The 18,006-nt window shown below is 51.8% G+C and overlaps 7 protein-coding genes across 7 annotated transcripts; 4 read left to right on the top strand and 3 right to left on the bottom strand.

Moving 5' to 3' along the window:
* Positions 1-386: 386 nt before the first annotated feature.
* On the top strand, positions 387-1,614 carry N7511_006941 (NAD-dependent epimerase/dehydratase family protein; the record flags this gene model as incomplete). The annotated part of the gene is made up of 3 exons (XM_057129318.1): positions 387-423; positions 470-631; positions 698-1,614. 3 exons carry the CDS (start codon positions 387-389, stop codon positions 1,612-1,614), a joined length of 1,116 nt encoding a protein of 371 aa, XP_056983874.1.
* Positions 1,615-2,910: 1,296 nt separating this feature from the next.
* Positions 2,911-5,975, bottom strand: N7511_006940 (DNA topoisomerase 1; the record flags this gene model as incomplete). The annotated part of the gene is made up of 6 exons (XM_057129317.1): positions 2,911-3,045; positions 3,095-3,544; positions 3,601-3,843; positions 3,895-5,385; positions 5,477-5,700; positions 5,921-5,975. The coding sequence occupies 6 exons, from the start codon at positions 5,973-5,975 to the stop codon at positions 2,911-2,913; spliced, it is 2,598 nt and encodes an 865-aa protein (XP_056983873.1).
* A 654-nt stretch (positions 5,976-6,629) lies between these two features.
* N7511_006939 (F1F0 ATP synthase subunit gamma) lies at positions 6,630-7,815 on the top strand (the record flags this gene model as incomplete). The annotated part of the gene is made up of 5 exons (XM_057129316.1): positions 6,630-6,685; positions 6,822-7,396; positions 7,451-7,563; positions 7,614-7,669; positions 7,722-7,815. 5 exons carry the CDS (start codon positions 6,630-6,632, stop codon positions 7,813-7,815), a joined length of 894 nt encoding a protein of 297 aa, XP_056983872.1.
* Positions 7,816-8,316: 501 nt separating this feature from the next.
* On the top strand, positions 8,317-9,976 carry N7511_006938 (uncharacterized protein; the record flags this gene model as incomplete). The annotated part of the gene is made up of 2 exons (XM_057129315.1): positions 8,317-8,460; positions 8,525-9,976. 2 exons carry the CDS (start codon positions 8,317-8,319, stop codon positions 9,974-9,976), a joined length of 1,596 nt encoding a protein of 531 aa, XP_056983871.1.
* Positions 9,977-10,390: 414 nt separating this feature from the next.
* On the bottom strand, positions 10,391-11,890 carry N7511_006937 (F-box protein; the record flags this gene model as incomplete). The annotated part of the gene is made up of 1 exon (XM_057129314.1): positions 10,391-11,890. The coding sequence occupies one exon, from the start codon at positions 11,888-11,890 to the stop codon at positions 10,391-10,393; it is 1,500 nt and encodes a 499-aa protein (XP_056983870.1).
* Positions 11,891-12,161: 271 nt separating this feature from the next.
* Positions 12,162-13,700, top strand: N7511_006936 (putative disulfide isomerase; the record flags this gene model as incomplete). The annotated part of the gene is made up of 3 exons (XM_057129313.1): positions 12,162-12,302; positions 12,358-12,365; positions 12,413-13,700. The coding sequence occupies 3 exons, from the start codon at positions 12,162-12,164 to the stop codon at positions 13,698-13,700; spliced, it is 1,437 nt and encodes a 478-aa protein (XP_056983869.1).
* Positions 13,701-14,023: 323 nt separating this feature from the next.
* On the bottom strand, positions 14,024-17,222 carry N7511_006935 (ribosome biosynthesis protein KRE33; the record flags this gene model as incomplete). Its single annotated transcript, XM_057129312.1, has 2 exons — positions 14,024-14,165; positions 14,248-17,222. The coding sequence occupies 2 exons, from the start codon at positions 17,220-17,222 to the stop codon at positions 14,024-14,026; spliced, it is 3,117 nt and encodes a 1,038-aa protein (XP_056983868.1).
* Between the last annotated feature and the right edge of the window lie 784 nt (positions 17,223-18,006).

The following is an 18,006-nucleotide window of genomic DNA, read 5'->3' as shown; positions in this document are numbered from 1 at the left end:
GGGAACCAAGATAAGCGGAGGCTTAGCATCTCGGGCGATCGGAACCCAGTACCATGGGCCCCGGAGTATATCACCTCGTGCAGCGCAACACCGCTCCCTCCAATACACGAAACATGACCCCCCGGCTTGCAAATTGCTTGCAAATCGCTTGCCAATCACTCACAGTCAACTAACCACTATTCGCCCCCTCCGACGTCACTCAATTCCCTCATACTTTCCCACCTCTCCCAACTCTCAAACTCTCAAATTTAATGGTGCCCACTGTAAACCCACTTGGCTCTCTAATAGTCAACGGCCTGGAGTGGGCTTGGCATGGGATTTCAAGGAACTTTTAATCCTCCCCCCTCTCTCCTTTCACTTTCCCCTTTTCACTCTTCTGGCACACAATGGACAAGCCTGCTGTATTGATTGTCGGTGGTCTGGGTAGGTTAGCTAGTTGCCCCCTCCTGTTCCGACTAACCCCTCCTAGGCTTCATCGGCCGCCATCTGGCACTATATCTCCACGAAAACGACTTGGCCTCCGAGGTACGATTGGTCGACAAAGTTCTGCCCCAGTTGGCGTGGCTGGCCCCAGAGTTTGCAGAGGCCTGTTCCAAGGAGAAGTTTGTCCAAGCCGATGCCAGTCGTGAACGTAAGAGCCACGCCCACTTTGTGTCATCCTGAAACCCATTCTCACCCACCCCCTCCCCTACACCAGAACACTTCCCGCGCATTTTCGACCGAGCCAATGGCAAGCAATTTGACTACGTGATCAACTGTGGAGGGGAATCAAGGCACTCCCAACCCGACGATGTCTACGAAGTACGCAGTTATGCCTTATCTATCGCACTGGGCAAGGAGATCGCCCGCCGTGGCATCCCCGCCTTCGTCGAAACCTCCACCGCCCACGTCTACAAAGGCGGCTCTACACCTCGCAAGGAATCCGACAAGCTGGTCCCATGGCACAAACTCGCCGACTGGAAATTGAAGGCCGCAGAGGCCCTGCGCAAGATTCCCGGCCTGCAGTACTGCGCCATGCGCCTGCCGCACGTCTACGGCGCCTACGAGACAGGCTACTTCGCCACGGGAATCTGCCTGTCAGCCGTGCATGTCGACCTCCAACAGGACCTCGTCCTTCTCCACACCAAGGATCTGAAGGTGAACACGCTGCACGTCAAGGACGCCGCCAGCGCGCTGTTTGAAGCGGCCAAGTGGCGTGCCCGCGTGGGCCCCATTGATCCCAAGGACGGACCAGTTGCGTTCAACGTCGTCGACCACAACGATACACGACAGGAACACGTGGCCAACGCGCTGACCGAGGTCTTCGGGTTGAAGGTGTCATTTGTTGGATCGCTCGCTTCGCAGCTTGCCAAGCTGAACCTGGACGATGTCGTCGATGATATGAACGAGGATAGTCTGCAGACTTGGGCTGAGCTCGTGGAGAAGGCTGGCATTGCACGGCCCGGCCCGATCAGTCCGTTCCTAGAACGGGATGTCCTCAAGGATCAGGATATGTCGATTGACGGGTCGAAATTCGAGGCTGAGACCGGCTGGACGCCAAAGTATCCTAACTTTGGTGCCGACAGCATTCGCGAAATCGTCGACAGTTATAAGCGCATGGGCTGGTGGCCGTGAGGCTCTTCTTTTCAACCTTTTTTTTTTCCTCTCTTTTCATCTTTTCATCTCTTTTCTTTGATCTTTCTTCTCCTTTAAGATATCCCGTCTGGCGGTTATTTTACCTTTTCTCTTTTTTCACCTTCCCCCTTTTATCCCATTTTCTCTTTTCTCCATGATTCATTAACGGTCCCCCAATATCCGATGAGAAAAAGCCCAGCCATCGCATCGCATTGTGTCTAAACAGAAAGCATTGTATCTACACGACACGACCCCCCTTCATGATCCCATTTCTACACTTGCATCATTCTCTACCTAACAAAATCGAGAAGCTATTCATCTGCCACGCAGCTTGGACTGGTCCAGCATTCCACTACCAGATCTAGATCTAGATCTGCCCCTGCACTGTAATTGATCATTTTTCTTCTTGCTGGGTCTTCTCGGATCTTATTTGCTATGCACATATGCCTTCATTCTCTCTTACTTATTTTGGATTGATCTGCATAGCAGCGTATTGAGCCTTTTATATCCCTTAGTCCGTTCCCGATGGGTTCGTATCGTTCTCGCATACATGTTTGATCAAAGCGTCAACGATAGATCGGTGTATTTCTTGACATGCATACGGGATGAAAGTACAAAGGGTAGCATCAATTTGATTGTGTGTGAAAACAACCACTTGGCATCTTCGGCCTATGAATCGGGTTGGAGGGTCAGGCTTCAGTCCCACTCGGTTCATGCATTGGCGCTGCAGGTCTGTTGTGCAGGTCCCACTGATGGACTAACCCACTGCGAAAGACAGAAGTACGGGAGCGTATTCTACAAGAAGAAAACTATACAGAATGACGGAATGCATTGCTATCTTGGCTATCTTGGTATCAGAGATCTACCGAAAAGACAACAGACAACGGACACAATGTGCAAATGCTCGAATCCTATCCCATGCATACGCAGATATGCATCTAAAGGAAAACCAAGCTCAGATGTGAATCAATGTTGTCTGTTTTCTCACTTTCTTTTTGGAAATTTCGCTTTTTTTTTCTGGTTTCATCCTGACATGAATCTCAGGTATACTCACCTATCTTACTCAACTTCCACCGTGTCGGAAGCCCGTTCTGAGCTCATCCGTTTCATTGCGATGTCAATATAGGCACTTGCTTTTCATCATGATGTATAGAAAGCAAATGATGAAAAGCAGGGTTATAGAATAGAAAAGAGGGAAAGGCAAACGGTCTGTTGTAGAGACTGCAAAAACCGAAAATATTGTACGAGAATGTAATATGCGCGGAAACGAGGACTGCAAGGGTGGACAATGAGGGTTTAGAATTCCCAGTCTTCCTCAACGGACTTGATGGCCCACTCGAACTTCTCACGCAGGGCCTTGGAGAAGAACTTTTCAATGGGGACATCAAACTTCTTGCTGAACACGACCGTTAGGCGAGGGTCGATATAGTTCTGGAAATAAATTAGTAGATGTTTGATTATGCCAATTAATCGAACTCACAATCTTAGACGTGCCCAAGGCAACTTCCTTGTTATCTTCCTTGTCCTGAGCTTGGACGGACATGGTCTCGACACGCTGATCAATCTTGGCGATTGCAGCTTCGAGCTTTTCAACAGTGGCAGCACGGGCCTCGGCCTCGACCTTGCCGGTCTTGTTCTCCTTCTTAAATTTCTTCTCCATCTCCTTGACGACCTGCAGACGTTCCTCGAGTTCTGTTGCCTTCATTTCTTTTTCGCCATCAGCAACACGTTTTTCGTTGTCTTTCTCGAACTTTTTGGTGATCTTTGTGGTCTGCTCCTCCATCAAGAAAGCTTGGTGTTCATTGATCCATTCTTGATCGAGGTCTTCGTCAATTTCAAAGAAGGCAGCACCCTTCTTCTTCTTCAAAGTAGGTTCCAAGTCGAGCATTTGCTGCTTCAAACGCCATTTCTGATAGCGAAGTCCCTTGATCTGTTGGAAAAATTAGCGATTTGTGTTTTGATGTTATCAGGTGAGTTTGAGCTTACACGTTCGCCCATCTTTTCCATTGCATTAGCATGGCCGGCAGTGACTGTTCGCTTGTGATTACACAAGATGGCAACCTTGCGGTTGGCGTCGTTATACGCCTTGACCTTTTCGGCAGCAGTGCTACCTGTGGTTTTGATTTCCTTGAGCACGGAGCCCATTGTGTAGGAAGCGTTGTAAGTACGGAAGACCTTGGCAGTCAATCCAGTCATGTAGTTCTGAAGATGCTTGTTGAGAGCAGAGGTCTTTTATTGGTCAGTCATGCTCATTTGACACGATCAAGGGGGAATATATACCGTCAGGCGATCGAAAATCTCGTCACCATTTTTCTTGGGGGCCTTCTTGAAAATCTTGAGGTTCTTGAAAACTTGCAGATCGACTTTGACTTCATCGTAGAACCGAATACTATCCTTACCCAAGAAATCGAAGACGACAGTCTGTGGGGGCTTCAATGTAACGTTCTCGTATTTGAGAGAACAGCAGCCAACGGTCTCAGCTTCGTCTTCGCCCTTCTCATTTCCAGCACGCAGAGCAAACTGATCAATGAGATAGACTGCCGTGGCCTTTTGACGCTCCACCATCATGTCGTGCTTCAGGTTCTTTTCGTAGTCCTTGCGGATCTTCTCAATGTGCTTCTTGAGTTCACGAGCCTTTTCGAACTTCTTGAAGTCACTTTGTCCCTTGACATCGGAGTTGGCAGCCAACATGACATACTTGTAGTTGCCGTTGATGTTCTCCTGCCACATGGCAAGCCATGTACCTTCCTGATCGTGCTTCACTTCCTTCCATTGGTGACCCGCAGGCGGGGGAGGAACCTTTGCATCCTTGCCAATGTTGATGGTGATCTGCTCAGGTTGCACACGAGTCTTGACGCGACCGGTCTTGGGATGCTCACCACGGCCTCGGAACAAAGAAGGCGGCTCCACACGGAAATTGCCCACCTTTTGCTTGCGACCATCCCAGATGCAGTACTGGTACGCAGCTTCTTGCTCGTCTTTTTCAGCCTTGAGACGCTTCTTCTCGGCTGGTGGCAGTTGCCTCTTCTCTTCACGTTGGGCGTCATAGTATTCGAAGATGGGTTTGAAGTCGCACTTGGTGAAATCTTTGATATCGATTTTGTTGCCGTTGTGGTCCTTGGCTCCGCCGGTCTTCTTGATAATATCCTTGAAGTCGGAGAAGAAGTTCTTCTGGAACACAGGGTTTTCCACATTATGGGCCGAGTTCAGCATGCTGCCGAAGAAACCAGCGACTTCTTCCGCCTCGGGTTCGAGGGTGACCGGAACACCATCATAGCGCATCTTGACGTTCTTTGGAAGTAGTTCATACTCAGGAGGGAACACAACGCCGCTGTGTTCAAGGGTGGTCCACTTGATGGTTCCGTCGCCCTTGCTCTGGTCTTCCCACCAGCGGTAGCCCTCCTCCTCGTCATTGTCTTCCGCGTCCTGGCTTTCTGCCTTCACCGTGCCAGCCTTGCTCTTTTTGGCAGCAGCAGGCTCCTTCTTGACGGCGGATTTGGTCGCGGGCTCCTTCTTGACACCGTTGGTCTGCTTCTTGGGAGCAGGCTTGGTCTCCTTCTTCACGGCGGGTTTGCGCGCATCCTTTGCCGCCGCCGCTTCGATCTTCTTCTTCTGCGCGGTGAGCTTCTTGTCAAGTGGCACATCTGAGTCGGAATCCTCGCCAATGGCGGTCTCGGTGGCCTTGGGAAGCTTTCGTCCATTGCGAGCGAGGGGAACATCTTCATCTGTCTCAGGATCCTCGTGTTTCACGGAGGTGCGCCGGCGTTTGCTCTGCCGAATGGTTAGATGTGTAACCGAGAGCGACGGTAGTGTCACAAGCGGGGGAAGAGGAAGCTCATCCCGCAATTGGGGGTAGGCGTACCAAAGGTTCATCTTCTTCACTGCTTTCTGCATAAGATTTTTGCTGGGTAATACTTGTTCGAGATTTGCGCTTCGCAGGCCCCGCATCATCAGCATCCGCGTCTTCCATCTTCACATCTTTGTCTTCCACAGGGCCGAATCGAATAGAAACGCCAGGTTCAACATGACCATTGGTCCCCGGTGAGCTCGAGGTTGGCATCTTGGCTTCGGAAGTCTTCGGAGAAACTGGATTGAAAGTCGAATGTAAGTGAAAGCTCAAAAGTACGGCTGAAGTATGCAGTGACGTCAAAGCGCGAGGAAATACAAGAGTGAGAATGATCGACTGAGGGATCAAGTAATCCCAAGAAGTAGTGAAGAGAGGGAATGAGATCATTTTTGAATGAAGTCGAGCATTGCGACCAAATGACCAGATGTAAGAGACTGATTCAGCTGAGACGGAACTTACACTTGGCACGGCCATTCGCGCGCGCGAGAGGCATATCGTCCTCCGAAGAGCTCATGATGGTATTCAAAATCGCTGTAACCGGGGATCGGGGATATATTGAATAGAATCGACGTTGTGGTGGAAGAAGGAGTCCTCGTGCGCCGAGTCGGGCAAATCGAGCCGGCTGATAGATGAATGAAGGCAAAGAAATACTGACCAATGAAGAGCCAAAGAGGATTTAGAAGCTGAACTGCATCAATAAAGCAGCTAAGGAGGGGGTAATGCGGGTGGGATCGGACGAGAGGAGGTATAAGATGAGAAGTGAAGAAAAGGAAAGAGGAAAAGAGGTTGGGAGTTTGGGGGAATGGCAGGAATGGAATGGGAAAACGAGGTCTTGGACAGTTGGGGGCCTGAGGCGTCTAAAGGTAACGACGGCGTAACGAGTAAATAATGCCTGAGGCATAAATTACCTTGTGACCTCCCAGAGGCTGAGGTCCGGATGACATAAGATCCGGATGACATAAGTGTCAGCGTGGCCTGAGGCCGAACTGCGCCGGAAGTCGGAATGCCTCGCCGTAGCTGCTTACCATCTTGGGTTTAGCGGCGCAGCCGGGACAGAACCAGGAGTTCTGAACTTCGCACTTCCCGACGGCCTCTCTACCTTCGTCACCCCCCCCTCTCCGCAGCTACTCTCCTGCTCATCTACTCTCTTCTCTACTTCTCCCTCATAATGTTCTCCCGTACCGTCCGCCCGGCCCTGCGGGCTGGTGGTGCTGCCATCGCTCGGTAAGTCCTCATCCGAAACGTGCCAGGGCCCTTCCACCCGACGTACCCCGACCACCACCTCGACATCAACAATCTGGCGAAATATCGATGTGAAACGGAAACAGTGTCGACAATTGCTAACCCCGAGATTCAAAAGTCCTGCGCCCGCCAATGCCGCCACCTTCGCGACTCTGCGTGAGATCGAGGGTCGTCTTAAGTCCATTAAGAACATCGAGAAGATCACCAACACCATGAAGATTGTTGCTTCCACCCGTCTCACTCGTGCTCAGAAGGCCATGGATGAGTCCCGTGTCTACGGTAAGACTTCCAACAACGTCTTCGAGCAGGCCGAGACCAAGACCTTGGAGGACAAGAAGACTCTGCTGGTCGTTGCCAGCTCCGACAAGGGTCTTTGCGGTGGTATCCACTCCGGTCTGAGCAAGGCTACTCGCCGTATCTTGGAGGCCAACCCCAACACCGACGTCGTCATTCTCGGCGAGAAGGCCAAGGCTCAGCTGTCCCGTGTCGCCGCCGAGAAGATCCTCCTGACCTTCTCCAACGTCTGCAAGGACATTCCCACCTTCGCCGATGCCCAGGCCATTGCCGACCAGATTGCTCTCCTCCCCGAGGATTACGCCAGCGTTCGCATCCTCTACAACCACTTCGTCAACGCCCAGAGCTACGAGGCTTCCACTGTTGAGGCCTACTCCGAGGAGGCTATCACCCAGTCTCGTGAGTTGATACAACGATAAGATACGTCGAGTCCATGCTGACAGCTTGTTATAGCCAACATCTCCTCCTACGAGGTCGCCGAGGAGGATCTGTCCAGCCTCCGCGAGTACGCTCTTGCCAACAACCTCTTCTGGGCTATGGCTGAGGGCCACGCCTGCGAGATCTCTGTAAGTATCACAAACCCTTTCCGGCTACTTAGTACTAATAAATTCACCAGGCTCGTCGCAACGCCATGGAGAACGCCTCCAAGAACGCTGGTGAGATGATCAACAAGTATGTGCCTCCTCCTTATACCAGACTCGACTCCATTCTAACGATATATCAGGTTCCAGATCTTGTACAACCGTCAGCGCCAGGCCACCATTACCGGAGAGCTGGTTGAGATTATTACCGGTGCCACCGCCAGTGCGGACATGTAGAAGCTTGCTTCTATTGGAAGAAGTCGCTTCTAGTGTAGACTTCATATTTAGATCGACCTTCAGCTTGTGTAAAATCAGAGTCAATCCATTTCAATTTCATATGTACACTGGCTGCCAGAACCCTGTCTTTACTTCCGGTCAATTGACAATGTCACTATTGACCTTCCTCTTTCTTCACCTCGTCGAAACCTCCTCGATTATCTCTTCTCATTATTGCGCTTTTCATTTCTCCCTCATTCTTTCTTGTCTTTCGCTGAGGTTTCTTCTTCCTCCAACCCTCAGTTTCTTTCCTTTGCTGGTATATCTTTGCCTCGCTTCGACCCTCCATACCTCACGCTTCTTCACTCGTTCCACGAATGTAAGTGTTGCCAGCGTAGTTCTCAACCATGCATATCTAAGTTTGCTCTTTCATGTCGAGCCCCCTCTCCTCTTTGGATTCCTCTTATTTGTCTCCATCCAGCTCACTGATATCTTCAACTCTAGAGTCGTGAAACAACAACCATGCCTTCTGACCACTATGCCATTCTGGGCGTCAACCCTGACGCTAGTATCATAGAAATTAATGCCGCCTATAAACGGCTTGCATTAAAGTGGCATCCCGACAAGGCGGGTGACACTACTGCCGCCACCGAGCGATTCCGTGAGGTATACAAGCCCCCAGCAGACGGCTCTTCCTATGAGACCTACCTCGCTAACAACATATTTACAGATCACAGATGCAGTTGAGATTCTTCGAGATCCCGTACGCCGCGGCCAGCTTGACTATTTGCGGAACAGCGCCAGACGTGCTCAGCATGAGCCCCAAGGCGGTCTCTCAACCCAAACCTCAGGTGCATTTGATTATCGCTACTCAAGCAGGGATTATAATCAGAGTAGGGGAAGACGCCATCCTACACACAAAAACTTTAGACACCGCGATACCTTCGATGCCCGCAACGATTCGAACTACATGCACAGTTTTGGCAACAGTGTTCATATGGACCCGAACTCAGAGGAAAACAAGGCCAAACGTGCAGAATTCAAAGAAGAGAATGCTCAATGGGAACGTGACTGGAAAGGCATTGATCCTGAGATGGAGACGCTGCGTACTAAATTTCGCATGAGGCCTAGTGAACATGGCATTGATGATATGGCGACAGAACCTGGAGATGACTTTCTACCCGGTGTTCCCCACTGGCATTCCGAAAGGCCAGGCTTTGATGACCTATCTGATATCTGCCCAGAATCTGGAGGTGATTCTGATTCCAGCTTGTTCCAATGCTCTGAGGCAAACTCGGATGGTTCCGACACGCTTGAAAAGGATTTGGACGCTGGCACGCATACTGGCCGCTCCAAATCTGCAGAATCTAAGCCTGCCCAATTCAAGTCTACCGACTGCACTGACTCAATTTGGGTGGAAGATGACCTTGATTTTACTCTTGACAAGAATATGACTCGCCTCGACATGAACGAGGATAGCTACCATTTTGACAAACAAAAGTCTACATATTGCTTCACTGAACCTGATTTTGAAGTCAAAGTCACCTACGAGGCTCGTCCTTTCGAATCCAACGGCAACCGGGATTCTCACAAATGTTTTGTCAGCTGTCATTCTGGCAAAAGCTCAGCTGATAGTCTCCAAGCTCACAGTCACTCTGCCGACCCTATTGTCAATGACCGCGATACTTCCAATATCGCTGAGAACTCAAATAAAGATACATCCACAGGCTTCACAGACCCTATCGGTAACTCCTCGCCTACCCAACCCATCGACCATGCCGCCATCGATGATCTGTCCAAGAAGTACTCATACATCGACTACCAATTGGGAACCAGCGAGTCCATGAAGCATCTGGTTCCTTTCTTCCGGCAGAAGGTCCACAAAAACCTTGAGAAGTACACGGCAAATGATCTTTATGGGGAGATCAACGGAGTTGTCTTGGAGGCATACAACGGCTGGTTGGAGAAACTGCGACGGTCAGTGAAAGATGCCGACCCCCTGCATCTCTTGAACAAACCCATTGATTGTGCCCACCTTGGATCCTGGAAAAAGGAGCTTCATCGTGAGAAGTGTGAGCGGTGTGGTCTTTGTGCGCCATTGTACTTACTGAAGTGCCCTGGCTGCGGGCTAAAGGCATGTGTCCGGTGCAAGTTCACGGACCCTTTCTTTGGGAAGAAGTGAGGGAGAGAATACTTGTACGTATGATGAAGTTTAGGGTTCATCTGATGGTTGCTCTTACGTGTGGATGTCAGGAAGTAGGGTCATCCGCCATCAGTTGCGAGAGCTTCGATGCATGACTGGAGAATGAGAAACAAAAAAAGAAAAAAAAATTGGGGAATATTCAGACCCCAGTCAAATTCCGCTCAGTACTTCGTGAGACTTTCGTAAAAGCTATCAGCTCTAAGTAGCAGATCTATGCGCGTAGATGAACCGGGATGTAAGACCGCCGCAGTACTGTATGTAGTCGATCGAGAGTGCGTGGGCAGTCAACATTGAATATCTTCTTAATTTCATTCTCCCTCAACTTTCGCGGAGGAGACCAAAGATAAAATGCTGGACGCCATCTCTCCAATATGTCAAAGACATCATTCATTCTCATCGGTCAAAGTGATAAACAACCAGCTCTCGGGATGTATTCTCGCCAACCAAGTATCTATCACAGCCACAGAGTTTCGCTCTCCCTGCGAAATCCACATTCGCACGATTGAAATCAGAGTCATGCGTCCAGACCCCTAACCTGATAGTCTTCTGGTTGGTATCATCGGGCCCAAAATAAAGACAAAAGCCAATATCTAAATCAGGCACGCTAACTTGAGCGATGACATCGGTCCAGTCACTCCCGAAGGAAGTCGAGTAGCCAAGGAACTCCGATTGCAAGCTGCAGTTGCCACGGTATACAGGGAGCATATTACCATGCAAGGTACGGCCATGGGGTCCGTTTCCGATGACTGGTATGGATGTAGTACGACACAAACGACTACCAGTTCCAGCTTCTAGGTCCGGTATGTCTTCGCCTGTGGAGTCATGCAGAAAATTCTCGGTAATTTCTATTGCCTGGGAATCGTCCGTGACAGATAACCGGGAGATGGCCGGAGTGCCTCGTTGGCGGACGCTGAAGAAGTCAAGGTCTCGGAAGCCGAAACGTGCCACGATGCTTGGGGCATGGGCATCATCTAGAGCTCCACCGTGCAGTGTTGCCGAGGAATATCCTGATGGACGGTGGGGTGATGCTTTTGAGATATCCCAGACAAACAGAGATTCTATCGGTGCATCCTCGTCTGCAGTGTACAGGCTGCGGTTGGGCTGCCACATGTAGATCACGTAATGTGTGTTGTTATGCGTAGAGAAGAAACGATCTCGTTCACTGAGAGGATGGCCCAAGAACATGATCTTCCATTCATTCCGCTGGGTAACCCTCCAGACATCTTTTTCGTGCGGGACGACATCGAACGAAGACGCGAAGTGACGATGTACACCATCGCTATCATTCAGCCAGTGGAAAGCCATAGGCTCTGCCCACTCAACAACAAGCAGACGCTTTTGAATTCTGACTCGGCGAACGACTTTGCCCGTCGTGGTGAATGGCACCTTGAACTGGCGGTCTAGTTTCAAATCCAGCAACACGAGACCTTGACTCTCGGCACTGGGGAAGACCAGCAGTCCATCATCAAAAGACCACAAAGCCTCTTCAAACTGGACATCGACATTTCCGGTGTCGTGACTGCTGTGATATTCCCAAGGCTGAACAGGGAACCATTCCCGCTGGCGCGAGCTTCCGAAGACATCACACAGTCGATACTTCTTGATCCCACGGGGCTTTGCTCGTTTTAGATGATCATATCTTGCAGCGACTTGATCAAAGAGTTGACGGCCTTGGATTACATCTATAGTCCCCTTTTCCAGGGCTTTGGCCTCTTCGGTGCGTGAGAACTCGTATTTGAGGCGTGGAAGCAGGATGGAGGGGTTGCTAAAGGCTTCATGCCAGGCACGCGAGACACGTCGATTGCGAATTATATCATGAGGATCGAGATAGGCCAGGATCATCCAGAAGATATCACCGGGGAGAAATGCCAGGTCATGGCATGCCAGAGGCATGGCTGGGATGTATAGAAGAGAGAGTTGGAGGAAGATGAGTTAGCAGACATTTAGAAACAATTGAACAGTCATGACAGGCAAATTCAGTCCTGCTCAGCAGAGAAATCCAATCCAATAAATATGCATCTGAGGCTATTGACAGAATACCCTCCGCATGCCAAGAGCTTCAGGACACCTTGCGTGATGTTTGGGGCCAACTGGCTTCTCTCCCTTTAGTTTCTCGAACTTCTCACGACCTGACCTGACCTAACCTGACTTGAACACCTTCATCATGTATGGGCTCCTGCTCGTCACGTCGCTGCTTGCAGCACTACCTGTGAATGCCGATGGACTATACACCAAGAATTCCCCGGTGCTGCAGCTGAACTCCAAAACTTACAACTCGCTCATCGCGAAGTCAAATCATACCTCGGTAGGCAGCTTGCCACCATTGGATGCACAATGAACTAACTGACTGACGTATATAGATCGTCGAGTAAGCTCCAATAGCTCCGTGTCTCGGGACATTTACTCATGATTTAGATTCTATGCTCCCTGGTGCGGCCACTGCCAGAGCCTCAAGCCCGCCTACGAGAAAGCCGCGAAGAACCTCGACGGACTGGCGAACGTTGCCGCGATCAACTGCGATGACGACGAGAACAAAGCCTTCTGCGGTCAGATGGGTGTACAGGGCTTCCCTACCCTCAAGATCATGACCCCGTCCAAGAAACCCGGAAAGCCACGCGTGGAGGACTACCAGGGCGCGCGCAGTGCCAAAGGCATTGTCGACGCAGTCGTGGACCACATCCCCAACCACGTGAAGCGCGCAACAGACAAGGACCTGGACAAGTGGCTCGGACAGAACGAAGGCCGGCCCAAGGCCATTCTCTTCACGGACAAAGGCACCACAAGCGCGTTGATCCGCGCCCTGGCAATCGACTTCCTGGGCGCCATTGACATTGCCCAGGTGCGCAACAAGGAAACCGCATCTGTCAACAAGTTTGGAGTCACCTCGTTCCCCGCGCTCGTCCTCATCACCGGCGACGAACCCCAGATCTACCAGGGCGATCTGAAGAAGAAGCCCATCACCGAGTTCCTGAGCCAAGCCGCCGCTCCCAACGCGCCTGCATCCGCAGACTCCAAGCCGAAGCCCAAGCCCAAGGCTAAGAAGTCCAAGCCCGCAGCAAAGCCAACCTCTGTCGCCGAGGACACCGAGGACGAGCCCACCGCCGCCCAGGAAGAACCCAAGCCTGTCCAAACCCCTGTTCCTGCACCCGCAATCCCAACTCTCTCCACCCCCGAATCCCTCCAAGCAGCCTGCCTAGCCCCAAAGTCTGGAACATGCGTGCTAGCTATCCTTCCCGAGGCCGGCGAGTCCGACGAAGCCCTCCCAGCCCCAGCTACAGCTGCGCTTACCAGTCTGGCTGAAATTGGCCACAAACATGCTCAGCGTGGTACGCACCTGTTCCCCTTGTATGCTATCCCCGCCAGCAACCCCATCTCCCATATCCTTCGCACGACCTTGGGTCTGGCCAAGGGACCGGCTGTGGAAATCGTTGCGCTAAATGCTCGCCGGAGCTGGTGGCGCCGCTTCACTGCTGACGCGGAGGACTTTGGGGCCGTTGCTGTTGAGTCTTGGGTTGACGCTATTCGTCTTGGTGAGGGCGCCAAGGAGAAGTTGCCTGAGGGTCTTGTCGCTGGCGCTGAAGCCGAAACTGAAGCCGAAGCCGAGCCTGTGGTCGAGACCGAGACTGTTCCTGAACCCGAAGCTGAAGCCGAGGTTGACCCTGAGGTCGAGGAACAGGTCGAGCCTCAGCACGATGAGCTGTGAAGAATCCTGATCGGAAAAAGCCGATGCACAATCCCGGCTACTTGTCATTCATTATGCATCATTGATAGCGCTGATATGTCTGTAACCCATTGCAATATCAAAGCATTACAGCATATCTATACCTCTACGTAATATTATCAAGAATGTAGGCATAAACATATGATTCATATATACAAGGGACACAATCCCTATTAGAAACATGAACCGAAGAGGACAGACAATACTAGAGACAGAGAGAGCAAGTCATTCAGACCAACCGAACACCGAACACAAATGCAGAGAAAGAGAAGAAATAAAACAGTCCAAACCCTGACTTAATACATTTAGTGCTTTTTGTTCTTGCGGCCCTCGGTGCCTCTCTTGATAACCTTCTGTCTCTTCGAGTCGATTTCCTGATCGTAAATCTCGCGCGCCGTCTCACCCTTCTTGCGTTTGGTCTGCTTAGGCAGCTTAAAGCTTGCGTCTCTGGAGGCTGTGAATCAGTTATTGTTCATTCAAAAAGAACAAGATGCAGGAATGGTGTAAGTGGGAGGGGGATAGGGCTTACCCATCAGCTTCAATCAAGGCGCGCTGCTTAGCGAGCATCTGCTCCTCGATCTCCTTGCCTCCCTCGCGAAGCTCGTCGTCCAGGTTCACAGGCAGAGGCTTGTGCTGGGTATCGGGCTCATCGTCGTGGGCGGCGGAGGTCTCGAGGCGGACCTTTCTGGCGGGCAAGGTCTTCTCGACGTCCTCCTCGAGCAGAGCACGGAATTGAGTGGAGATCTTGCGGACGATCTTGAGGAACATGGCCAGCAGTTGGGAAGATGGGAGGTTCAGCTCCTTCTCTAGGGCGTCCAGGCTCTTGTGCTGCAGACCGATGGCAAGGAGGATGGACTGCTGCACGCCGGAGAGGCTGACCTTGCCGGAGAGACGGTTGGCGAAGTAGAATTCAGAGAGGGTGGGCACCATGTCGAGGATGACGTGGTAGTCCAGGAGGTTGTTGGCGTAGCTTTCCAGACGCTTCTGGTCGAAGGCTGAGAAGGTCTGTTTGAGTTCGGATGCCGTCAGAGCGCGCGGCTTGATAGATTCATCAAGCTTGGCACCGGCGTTGGCAGACTCGCAGATGCTGAGGGAGAGCACGGAGGGGAATTGGCCGAACTGGTACGACAAGAGGGAGAGGAATCTGCGCTGGAAGTCGCGCGCGAAAGCACCGAGCCAGGCAGGGTCGTTGGGTCCACTGGTAAGGGTACGGAGCATCACGCATGAGTGCTCGCCAGTGAGCTCGTTGGGGGTCTGGCGCAGGTACACGGGGGTGAAGGAACCGCGCTTCCAGAACTTGTGAAGGGATGGGGTGAGACCGTAGCTGACACCGACGTAGTCGAGGGCGTCGGGGCGACGCTCAGACAGCTTGCCGAAGAGAGGAGGCATGGTGCGGATATCACGGACGTGAACATTGTCATCCAGGAGGCTAGAGCCGGCAAGCTCCTCGTCGGTGACACGAACCATCTCTTCCTCGGGAGCGGCGGCGTTCTCGTCGAGGTTGGTAAACTTGCCCTCGAAGTAGTCGACAAGGAGCTCCATGGCGCGGGAGCCATAACCCATACCAACATACTCGGGGTTGGTGGCAATGCGAACAACACGAGCACCAGAAAGACCGGCGAAGGACTCATCCTGGAACTGCTGGCTGACCAACCATGGGATCAGATCACCTCCGGCGCGCTGGCCACGGCTGAGACTGTTGAGGACGCTCTGGCGACTGATGCGACCTTCAAGGGCAACCTGAATGACACAAAGCGGCTCAGGGAGCTTGGTGGCCTCTTCATCAATAGGAGGAACAAGGACGTAAAGCTGGTGGGCGGGGGCATCACTCATAAGCTGAAGGTCATTGGGGGTGTTCTTGTAGTGACTGGCAACGTAAAGCGCCATCATCTGCTGCAAGAACTTCTCGGAAACAGGGTGGAAAGAGAAGAGAGTGTCACGGTTGACCTGGAGCAACTGGCACTGAGAGGGGTGAGGGCAACCCTGTGTGTTCATGCGAGACTTGGGGAGAGTAGCGTCAAGGCAAAGAACCTTGTTCAACCACTTCTCGACGGAGTCACCAGGAGCATAACGAATAGGCTCTGCAAGTGTGATTTCTCTCAATGTGCGACCAGTGAGGTTCTTGTCGGCATTCTTTGTCGTCTTTCCGGTGTCACGGTCTGCGACATCGGTATCGTCGCTCTTGAGGGCACCACGAGATTGTTCACGCAGCTGCTGGATCAGCTTCAGAGACAGGGACCGGCCCGTGCCTTCGTAACCGTTGATAGTAGACGACATGAACACCAGGTAAGGTCCCATAAGCTTCCGCACCAATGGCAGAGGAATGGCGGCAGCCTCATCAATGACAAGCAGCTCAGCCTGTCCCAGGACCTGTGCATCCTGGGGTTGAATGTATTGGATGGTTTGACGGTGGTTACGGTGAACGTTGACGCGGACAACAGCCTTGTTGAAGTCAGGGTTCGTCGACTGCAGGATGGTGTAGTCGACGTGGTCAAGGTATCCAAGGGCGTCAAAGCCCTTGAAAATGAACTCGAAGAGAGTCTTCAAGTTCTCCGGGCTGGGGGAGGTAATGAAGATGTTGCTGTAGCCGTGAGCGATTGCTGCAGCGATGGCAACACCGAGAGCTGCGGACTTTCCGCGACCACGACCAGCAGTGAGAGCAACAGTGCTCTTCAGTGTCTTCTCAGCGATAGCATCAACAAAGGTTAGGAGGGCCTTCGCTTGATCCACGGTACGGGCCAGGCTGAGCAAAGGACCGACAGGCTTGGCGTCGGCCAAGCTCTCCTTGATTTCCTTCAATTCCTTCTTGGGCCCGGAGGCAGCCTCGTCGGTGGATTCGGGGGGAGGAAGCGGTTTCACGGTCTTGCCACCGGAGATGGGCAACACATTCAGCTCGTCGTCGACAACCAGACATGAGTCGCAGCTTCCCAGAGACAGGATGAAACGCTCGTTGAAACGAGCGACCACATCGTCATGTGCCTCCGTTCGGTATCTCGAGTGAATATCCATGGACATGGTGTAGAGCTGCTTGAGACTGGTCATACTCTTCAGCAGCAGAATGACCATACCACCACCTTCGACAGTCTCGACAGTCCGAGCCAGCAAGTTGGGGGTCATGGCCTCAAAGTCTTGCAGTACACACATTCCGTAGGTGTTACCCAAAATCTTCTCGGTTTCCTTGTAGTAGACATAGCGAATGTTGTTGAGGGTGATAAAAAGCTCGAAGGGATCTTCCTGGTTCGGTTCGCGGATACCTCGTTTGACCTCCTTCTTAATCTTTGCTTCGCGCTTCTTGCGGTGACTCGTAAAGTTGAGCAAGTCCTTCTTGTAAGCCCACAGCACGGACTTGTTCTGCTTCACATCCACGCTGGACATGATGTAGTGCAGGTGCACAATCACATCCTTGGCATGATCACCAACCACCACGAAGAAGCTGCGCTTCTTCTCCTGGACACCATTTCGAATCAGAGCGGGAATCCGCGAGTCAATCGCCTTGCGGGGCATGATGACCGAATGTGAGGCGCGGAGCTAGCCTAGAGGTAGTTGTATGTCCCTCTCTCGGGTAAAAGTAAACCGAGGGTATCGACCAAAGGATATTTGCCTTGGTCAAGCTCCTTGAAAAACAGGAGACACAGGTGAATTGGACTGGTGTTGGTCAAGAACACTGCAGTCTTGTCTTGCGGCCAAAAACCCTACGGATAGAAAAAAATGATACTGCTCCCTGACACCGCCTCCCGATAGATTACCGCCTTGGTGCCAGAATAATCAGGCTTCATATCTTTTGATCACCTGACCCACTCCACTGGCCCCCAAGACCCTGTGGGTCACCTGATAGGACCGCCCGTGCCCTTTCCCCATTCGGCCGAATGAGCATGCATGATGTCTATCCTAATTAGGCCTAGCAGGAATTCCCCTTGCCCCATTCGGTCGTTTGCGAAACCTTCCATGGGTACGTTCAGCCAGCTTTATTTCAATGCACAACGGGTCCTCCTTGATATCTGTCAGCCTTGAATTGTCATGTCTACACATCCCTCACATGGATTGTCAACGAGGCTGGGCGTGGTATATATGCAGCCGCATGCGGTCTCAGTGACCTCACAGTGTTAGGTGGGTCACGTATCAACCAAGGCTTGATTCTGGACGCTGATCGGCCCGGTATTTCTGCTGACCAGCCATAACCCCAGAACAACCGCGGCTAATACACAAGGAGCACATCCGGACATTAACTTAGTGGCTGGAAATATCCACCAATCTTACCTGACTTGCCATTGGGCAAAGAGACAGTACA

This window comes from Penicillium nucicola (genome assembly GCF_028828085.1).
Source record: "Penicillium nucicola strain IBT 29836 chromosome Unknown utg000006l, whole genome shotgun sequence".
Classification (NCBI taxonomy): domain Eukaryota; kingdom Fungi; phylum Ascomycota; class Eurotiomycetes; order Eurotiales; family Aspergillaceae; genus Penicillium; species Penicillium nucicola.
This window is presented reverse-complemented; position numbering and strand designations above follow the sequence as displayed.